Source organism: Piliocolobus tephrosceles, chromosome 20, assembly GCF_002776525.5.
Source record: "Piliocolobus tephrosceles isolate RC106 chromosome 20, ASM277652v3, whole genome shotgun sequence".
NCBI classification, from domain to species: domain Eukaryota; kingdom Metazoa; phylum Chordata; class Mammalia; order Primates; family Cercopithecidae; genus Piliocolobus; species Piliocolobus tephrosceles.
The window spans coordinates 56,658,272-56,667,760 of NC_045453.1; the positions used below are offsets into that span (position 1 = coordinate 56,658,272).

Below are 9,489 nucleotides of genomic sequence, written 5' to 3' on the forward strand. Positions count from 1 at the left end.
TGAGACTGGAGGGCCACTTGAGCCCAGGAGGTCGATGCTGCAGTGAGTGGTGTTTGTGCCACTGCACTCCAGCCTGGGTGACAGAGTGAAACCCCCTCTCTGAAAAAAAAAAAAAAAAAAAAAAAAAATAAGAGGGAAAACAGGTTGGCAATTCCTCTCAAAAATTAAACAGAGTTATACTTTGACCAAGAAATTATACTCCTACATGTATAAGCAGAAATGAAAACATAAATCTATACAATCTTGTACAAAAATGCTCATAGCAGCTTTATTCATAATAAACAAAAGTGGAAACAGTTGAAAAGTCCATCAGCTGATGACTGGATAAATATCGTATATGCATACAAGGGAATATTTTTCAGTAAAAAAACTAAGTTCTGGGCCAGGTGAGGCATCTCATGCCTGTAATATGGATGCTTGAACCTGTGCATAGGTATTGCACAGGCTGAAGGAGGAGGATGGTTTCACCCCAAGAGTTCAAGACCAGACTGGACAACATAGCAAGACCCCTTTCTCTACATATATATATATAGAAAATGTTATATTAGACGGTGCCGATGATTGCACAATTCTGTGAATATACTAAGAACCAGTGTATATTCTCTTTATTTTATTTCATTTTATTTTAGAGACAGGGTCTCACTCTGTCACCCAGGCTGGAGTGAAGTGGTGCAATTTCGGTTCATGGTAACTTCTATCTCCTAGGCTCAAGCGATTCTCCTGCCTCAGCTCCCGAGTACGTGGGATTACAAGCACGCACCACTACACCTGGATATTTTTTGTATCTTTAATAGAGACGGAGTTTCGCCATGTTGGCCAGGCTGGTCTTGAACTCATGACCTCAGGTGACCCGCACGCCCCCACCCCGCCCCCTCGGCCTCCCAAAGTGCTGGGATTACAGGCGTGAGCCACCGCGCCGGGCCCAGTGCACGTTTTAAATGGGCGAATTACATAGTGTGTTAATTATAACTTAGTAAAGCTGCTGAAAAAAAAAAGAAGATAAAAAAGTGAGGTGGATTAAAGGGTCCATGGAGGAAGCCGCCTGGCCTCCGGCCCGGCCTCCTTCTCGGCTCTTCCTCTCTGGGGACCCCACAGGGCTGTGCGTTTGACAGGCAGTTGGGAGACCCCGGTGGCCGGTTTTGGTCGGTCACGTGGACACGCGGCTCAGCCAATCAGAATCTCCCGGCAGTTGGTTCCTGGAGGAACTGACAAAGCCCTTGTCTCAGGGGCCCTGTCTTGGAGAGTCGGGACTCCTGGGTCACCCTGGGTAGTCGGGAATTTAGACTGAGCTGTCTTGGTCACTCAGGGGGCAGTTGGCAGAGTATTCATGGTCAGGGAGGCGACCCGTGGTCAGCAGGGTCAGGCCACCCAGGGGCAAAGGGTGCTCCTGCACCGGGCCCTGGAGAAGGACAGACCGGTGGGGACTCGGCGTTGGCAGGGGAGCCTCCGCGGATGGGGAGTCACCACCTGCCGGGTAAGAGGGGACTCGACACAGGGGCCGGAGCAGAACAGGCGCTCCCTCCCGGCTCAGGCCGGGTCTCACGCTGGACCCCTCCCTGTCCCACAGGGCTGGCCTCCTTCGGAGCTGGCTGGGAACAGACCAGGATGGAAAGGGGAAGTAGGAGGAACTCAGAACACGGGGATTGGGGCCGATCCTGGGGGTCTGAGCTGTGGGGTGAGGAGGGGATCGCCTGTCCCCCGGGGAATGAGGATGTCACCCAGCCGTGGCCGATGCTGGGGGTCATGATGTGAACCTTGACAGGTTACCCCAGGGCTGCCTTCCTGTTCTCCTGGGCTGTCAGGGAGACTTCCTGCTCTGTTTTGTTTTTAAGTGACCAGAGACAGACATGTAACATAGAAAACGCTATCACTTTGATCATTTGTTTCAAATGGAAGAAAAACCGACACAATTGGGTTTCCGGTGGGAAGGCTTCCCTCCAACTCCAGGAACTCCATTCAGGAGTTAAGAGAGCACAGAGTCCTGTCAGCAGACAGAGACATGCTGGGCAGTGGTGACCTGGGAGCCACCCTGGGACATGGAGATCTCCAGCTCTACCCTCCGTGCAGGGAGATTCCTTTCGGAAAAAATCTCAGGACAGAGTGGGACAGTGTAAGGGCCAGTCACAAACAGGCTTGCTGCTAGGACCCCTTAGCCATGGGCAGGATGGGCACAGTGACCAGGGCCAGGAAACTTACAGACCCACGAAAGAGTGTCAATTTCTTTCAAAGTCAGGAGAAAAAAAAATTGAACTATATGAAATTAATATAGTTACCAGCAACTCATAAAATCAAGCTTCAAACTTTTTTTTTTTTTTTTTTTGGGACGGAGTCTTGCTCTGTCGCCAGGCTGGAGTACAGTGGCACCATCTCGGCCCCCTGCAACCTCCTCCTCCCAGGTTCAAGCCATTCTTCTGCCTCAGCCTCCCCCATAGCTGGGTTGACAGCCGCCACCACCACGCCTGACTACTTTTTTGTATTTTAGTAGAAACGGGGTTTCACCATGTTGGTCAAGATGGTCTCGATCTCCTGACCTCGTAATCTGCCCACCTTGGCCTCCCAAAGTGCTGGGATTACAGGCGTGAGCCACCGCACCCACAAAACTTCAAACTTTTTAATGGAACAAGGACACACAGGCATTAATCCCATGTCCATTAAGGTGGCAATGCAGCCCTAATGGCCTGGCATCCTTGAAAGGGATGTGCGTTTGGTAATGAGATATGCTCAGCAGCATAGTCAGCGGTGTGGTGCATTCTCAGTGGTGCCTCAGCAGCCCCGATGCAGACACCCAGAAGGAGCACAGCCACTTTATCCAGAGGTGAAGTTTTGCAGCAAGACAGCATTCATAGAGACAGTTCTCAGCAAATGTCAGTCCCCAAAAAGGGAACTGATTTTATTATGGTCATTAGGATATTCACTCATAGAGAACAGGACCTGACAGACAAGGCAAAGAATAAATACTAAGATTAGAAGTATTTGGCCCATTTGGGATGAGAGAGAGGCACAATGGGAAAGTGTTGAGTTGAAATCAAACTTGGGTTAAATGTGCTTTTACCCAGGATCATTCTTGGCCACAGGACAAAGTAATCTTGGGAAATTGGACCCCCCAAGGCAAAAAGAGAAGCCATCTCCTGCACTTCCTCCAGGGCCGCACCTGATCAGAAGAATCACTTGGGCACTCAGTTAACTGGAGGTGTTTGCTGAGCCGGTACACAACACACGAGGATACAAGCAGCCATTGCCCACAGACACACCCACATGGGACACGACCTGCTCTCTTCCCCTCCCTGCACCAAGAGGCACATGTGGCAGGGGTCCTGGTGGAGCACTTCCAGGAGGAGAGTTCTGGGACCCTCATGTGAAGGGAACTCCATGTCAAGGCACCTCCTTTCCTCAGCCACAATGAGCTCTTGGGAGCTGGGCAATGGTGTGGGAGAGGTTGTGGGGGATAGCAAAGCAGGGGAACCAGCCTGGAATTGTCTCAGAGAAAGACCAGGCCACTAAGAGTACAGATGGAGCCATGAGACATCCGAGGCAGGGAGGAGAGAAGACCCCCTGGTGACATTGGGGCTCACGTAAACCTGCATCAAGCGCTGCAACTCTGTTCAATCAGAAATGCTGCCCATACCCAAGTGAGGCACATACATGCTCAACACCTGAAAAATATCTGTTCTGATTTGGGCCTCAGGAGAAGAGTTAATGTCTCCTTCATCTTTCCCTCTAGCAATCAGCCATGACTGCCTTTGCATTGTCCGTGCTCTCAGCCTACCACCTCCTCCCCCTGCCATTGCAGTGGCTAACACTGGGGAAGAAGACCAAGACACCACAGCCTTTCTCCAATCCCTCTCAAATCAGCACGGACAAGGACACAGGTCTCAATCCACAACCGCTGCAGATGGACCCTGGCCACATGGGATGGTCAGACACGCCTGCCCAGCTATCTGCAGGCAAAGAAGCTCAGAAGAGATTTGGGGGCCTGAGGGACATCTTGCTCCCATGTCCATATGGGTGTGCTATTTCATGAGTCAATTTTGCCACATAAAGGACTTAATTTCAGCCACTCCAGGGTGCTACAGGATGCACAGCTTCCCATCAGCCCACCTGAACTCCAGCCATGCCATTTTGATACCAGGAAAAAGGTCACTTGCTTTCCTGCCCTTTAGGGGGTCAGAGCCATGGAAGCAAAATGGCACTTCTGTTTACCTGTTATATAATTTTTTTGTAATCTTCATATGTTTGAAAAATGTAATTATATGAAAAAAGTTTAGTAATGACAGACATAACAGCAGAAAGACCTCGGAACCAAGCTTATTCTCATGGCCGATCTGCTCCACCTGGCACTCTGCTGCGCTGCAGGCGTCCTGTGGTCAGAATCACAGAGGGACCGTCAGGGAGGGCGTTCCCAGAGGATGGAGCTCACACGACTGCTGCCTGAGCGAGTGGCACTGGCCACTCTGCCTGGAGAGAGGAGTAAATACAGCGCTGGCCAGGAGACCTGCGCACTCTGCTACCAGCCTTGTCCATGTTTAGCCTCTAATTTCAAAATGAGGAACACACAGACCAAGAGTATCTTTGAGGGTTAGTAGGGACCACAGAAATGCCGTGGACCTTTCACTCTCTCCTTTTGCATATTCCCAGCTATGGAAATGCCGTTTGGATAGAGGGAGCCTGCAGGAAGTGGGCACATGAGCAGCACGACAGGGCTGACTCCATCCTCTGAAAATGGGGACCCGTGCCTGGCGTGTGGACTTACTGGTTCGGTCTTCTTCACAGTGGGAGGTTTTTAGTGCCCAGATGCCCAGTGCCTCCTAACTGGAACAGGACGGGACCGGGCTGACCCCTGGAAGAATCCCATGCACACTTGGCTATTCAGGGAGTTTCCACCCAGCCAAGCTCACCTCTGTGGCTACCCTGGTCTTGCTGCTCATATCTGCCAGGAAAGGCCTGGACTTGGAGAGAAACCTGGGATTTGGATTCAGTCCTTGCCGGCCTGGCTGGTTTCATATCCTTACCTCTGTCTGTGGAAGCCCGTGTTCCTGAGCAGCGAGTCAAAGGGGGTATCTGAGCGCAGAGCAGGGAGCCTCAGATGGGAAGAAGTCTGAGGAACCAGAATGTGTCAGAGAATGTGGAGTCGAGTGCCTGAGCTCAAAGGCAAGCTGGGCCACAGGCTGGCTGTGTGATCTTGGGCAAGTTCGACCAGCTTCTTTGTGCCTCTTTTCTCTCCTTAGTAAGATCAATGTCTTCACTAATACACTGAGGGCTGCCATTAAGTTCTATATGCAAAGATCCAAGGCAGGCCGTAGGCCTCTTGGTGAGTGCTACTCCTCCTTACGATTTGCTGCCAGGAGTAACATTGGGTGAGAGAACTTCTTAGAGCCTTGGCAGTCCTTGTCCTCCTGGACCCTCTGTTTTGAGGGTGGAATGAGGTGAAGGGCAAGTGCTTTCCCAGCTGGTCAGGTGCTCTACCAACTGGGCATATTCTAATCCCCCAAGAGTGTACAGAGCAGAGTTTGATATGGCCAATGGGTCCAATGCCCAAGTGAGAATCTCTTGATGAAGTTATTGGTGTGGGGTTTTGCTTTGGTTTTTAATTATAGAGAACAAAAGTACTGAAAGTATTACATTTACCCTAAAGTTGTAGGCAAGTTATGGTCAAGTGAAGATGAAGACCCATCCTCAAACACAGGTTCCATTCTTAGCTCATCTCATTTAAAGGAGAGAAAAGCCTTGCAGGTGGAACATGGTGTGGGTAGACAGTAGACAGCGGTCCAGCCAATTTCAGTGTTTGGCCCCAAGAGGTGAATCTGGGTTTGAGGACCTCTCTCTGGAAGGATTTTATGACCAGATCTTCCTGGAGATGATATTATAAAGTTTTCTCACCAAATTTTCCTGGGGTGCAACTTCTGCTTCATTCTCTCTTTAACTCCAGCTGTCTTTTTGGACTCAGGTGCAGGTTGCTCAGAGGGTCCTACAAAGTAACTGTCTTCCCAAATCTCACCCCGCTCTGAGCTTCTGCTGTATTCCTCTTTCTCTCTCGCTCTCTTTTTTTTTGAACTGGAATCTACTACTTTGGATGATGCATGCTGGTGTTTTCTAAAGTTTCCTGATTGATTATGTCTTTAACAAATAATCTGATAATATTTTAGCTTCTTCTTGAATTTTGTGGCATATTTTTAGGCTTCGGCTAAACCCATTTTTGAGTGGTGCTGTGACATTGTTCATGTATGACAATGTGCCAATAGAAACAAAATGTTGTCATATAGGCTCCCCTAAAGCTTCAACCAAATCTGGTCCAGATCTTAGACTCTGACAGGTTCTGCTGTCATTGGATCTTAGTGAGACCTTTGTACCCATTTCCTCCCTTTGTGATTTATCCACGGACATCTCCATCTCTTTGAGAACAATCTCAGGAATATTCCTTGCCTTCTTTTGGCTCTCACTCCATCTCATTTCCTGCTGTTCACTCGGGAATAAAGAAATGTCCCACACTTTAAAGAGTAAAAACAAAAATTGGAGCTCAGAGAGGGTGGACTTGTCAATATCACACAGAGCGGGGAGTGTGGTCAATATCACACAGAGCCCCTTGAAATGGGGCTCAGTGACACCGCTACCTCCCAGGGGTTCCTAATGTCTGAGGGTTCCAGTGAGCTGAGATGAACCCAGGGCCTAAGAAGCACTGTCTGACCTCAGCACCTCCAAAGCCCCACCCAGTGCACATGGCCTGAGGCGTCCATGGTGATGGTAAAGAAACCTCACCTGCCATCTCTCCCATTACTGCCGTGTCCCCCTTCATCCTATTCTGTGCTAAATGTCCAGATGTGATCAATAGAATCAGGAGAAAATTGAGGCCTGAGGGGAGGGGCCAGACTCTGGGAGTAGAGAGTAGATTGAAGTCAGACTAGAGGCTGTTCAGCAATGAGTCCAGGGCCTTCAAATGTTGGGCGCTTGGCAGCAATGCCAAGGGGAATGGGGGGGATTTGGGTCCAAGTTTATGTTCGTAGAATGTAAGCACGATTTGGAGGCTCCTGATGTTCATATGTCCCCATCAAGCATAGCTAGGAGTCACCAGAAGAGAGAATGGTGCTAGAAGTTCATGTGAGAACAGGGCAGATGCTGCGTAAATGTGGGATCTCCCTGTTTGAATCAAGGCCCAAACACTGTGGCAGGGACACTCCCAAAGAACTCAAACATGTATTTTATCAGGGCTTTAACATAAGGAATATTCTTAAGAAAATCGGCAACATATGAGAATCTAATTTAGTCTGTTATGAGATGCTATACACCTGGAAGAATTGGTTAACTGTCAAATTATTACCAAATTGTTGCAAAAAATTGCCAATGAAGCAGTCATACAAAGGTCAGGTAACAGAGTGGGTGGCCATCACTCTGGGAGAAGGAGATAGCACCGGCAAATGAGACAGCAAATGGCAAAGGGGGACAGTTGCTGTTTTCTGAAGTAAAGCCTCTTAAGTGTTATTTGACCATTTGTTACCTGTGAATGTATAACTTTGATTTTTAAAATAAGTAGAAAAGAGCCTCTTTCCTAACACCAACCAATCTCTGAGCCCCACAGATGGTATTCTGCTTTCTTGCAGGAGGTTTTGGTCCCACCCACCTGCCCCCTTCTAGGACAACCCCACCAGCAAGTAGGTCTTCTAGTTCCTTATGTGTATTCGCCTGCTGGTCCTGGCTTGGGCCCCAGGGAGCCCAGGAACCTCTGGGTTCTCTCAGCTGCACTTCCATCCATGGTGCCCAAACTCAGTACCTAGGACTCTGTGTACCTGACCTTCTCCGGGTGGGGCTGCTCCTTCCAGGTGTCCACCTGGCATGGGCCTCCCCTGGCAGCTCTCCTCTGATGACCAAGTGTGGTGGGGGTGCTAAGGCCAACTTGCTGCTGACACGCCCGGAACTTATTTGCTGGCTGTTTCAAAGGCTCCCTAAAGGCTCCATGGATTTTCCTTAGAATAACATAGTTCTGAGCAGTCCCACCCATCCTCTTCCCCTCTGTTTCCCACTAGGGCTGATACTTGCTTTAAGGTCTGATGGCTCACCCAGTCCTTCATAATTTTCACAATGTTATGTTCCTTCCTAAAACCCTTGCCGTTTAGTGTGCTGTTGGCATCTGCTGCTCAGAGGAGCTGAATAACAGAGACTCCAACCCTTCTTCTCTCAGTCCCTGCTGCCCCTGTGGTGAGGTTGACAGTTGCAGCCCATAGGGCCAGCCTGGCCTCGCCTAGAGTATACATGACCTCTTAGTAAGGCTGGGCCCTGCTAAGGGCTATGTTTTGCACACATTCCTGCTAGTCACATCCAGCACATCTGGGCTACCACTCGGATGGCAACATTACATTGAGGACCACTGTGGCCATGGCAGGAGTGGACCAGGTGTCGGTCTTGTCTTCGGTCATCATGGAAACCCCAGCTATGCAGCACTAGCAGGTGTTTTAGAATGGAGGATCAGATGCTTGAGCTTCTGAGCAGGCCTCCTCCCTCTACTGCCTTCTCTCAGGGTCGTGGCAGCAGCTAGCTCTGGAAGGCATCCTGGCTCTGGGTTCAAGAGCTTGCTGGGCTTCTACATGAAGGTGTGAAGTGCGAATGTCACCTCTTCTGATTTACACTTTTGTTTTCTGCTACAAACTTGGGATGTTTTCTGAGGGACGCTGAATAGATAGGGGTAGATGGGGAAGCAGCATTGTTTGTGCACAATAAATCTGTGCTTTTGATGCTTCTTTCATTGCTTTGCTCTTTTGTTGCTTTGAGTGTTTCGTTCATTATTTGTTCAATGCCCCATGAGCCTGGACAACTCAGAGTCAAGACTTTTTACCTTGTAACAGTTTCTTATCCAAGCACTTGCAAATCCATCTGTCTTCTGTGTGGCTTTCTGTGTGGCATAACTATAGACATTGAAGGTGAAACACAAGGGTAAGACTCTGTTCCTTAATGAGCTCACAGTTCACTGGATGAGACAGAAGGAAGCCACTGACTCTGAAAGGAAACAGAGTGTGGCAAAGACGGGGCAGAGGAGTGAGCACAGACAGGATCAAGAGAGAGGGGAGACAAACCATTGTCATTAGTGCAACCTTTCTTGGGAGCCATGTGTGAGCTGAGCTTTGGAGAAGAAATGAGGAAGCTGAGTGTGGTGGCTCATTCCTGTAATTTCAGCACTTTGGGAAGCCAAGGCAGGTGGACAGCTTGAATACAGGAGTTTGACACTAGCCTGGGCAACAAGGTGAAACCCCGTCTGTACCGAAAATACAAAAAATTGGCCAAGAGTGGTGGCACGTATGTGTGGTTACAGCTACTCAGGAGGCTGAGGTGGGAGAATCACCTGAACCTGGGAGGCCAAGGCTGCAGTGAGCTGAGATCACGCCAGTGCACTCCAGCCTGGGCAAATGGAGTGAGACCTTGTCTCAAAAAATCATACATACATACAGACAGACAGACAGACAGACAGACATAAGAGAGAAGAGCCTTCCACAGCAGTATGGAATG

At 49.4% G+C, this 9,489-nt stretch overlaps 1 protein-coding gene across 1 annotated transcript; it reads left to right on the forward strand.

Moving 5' to 3' along the window:
* The first annotated feature begins 944 nt into the window (after positions 1-944).
* LOC113225131 lies at positions 945-6,137 on the forward strand. The gene is made up of 2 exons (XM_026456126.1): positions 945-1,474; positions 3,722-6,137. Exons 1-2 carry the CDS (start codon positions 1,328-1,330, stop codon positions 4,019-4,021), a joined length of 447 nt encoding a protein of 148 aa, XP_026311911.1. The 5' UTR covers positions 945-1,327; the 3' UTR covers positions 4,022-6,137.
* Positions 6,138-9,489: the final 3,352 nt, after the last annotated feature.

Excerpts from the sequence above, each read along its gene's own strand:
- LOC113225131 (XM_026456126.1), top strand. The coding sequence starts at position 1,328 with ATGGTCAGGGAGGCGACCCGTGGTCAGCAGGGTCAGGCCACCCAGGGG. Across the intron at positions 1,475-3,721 it reads GGGGAGTCACCACCTGCCGG|CAATCAGCCATGACTGCCTT; the intron begins GTAAGAGGGGAC and ends CTTTCCCTCTAG.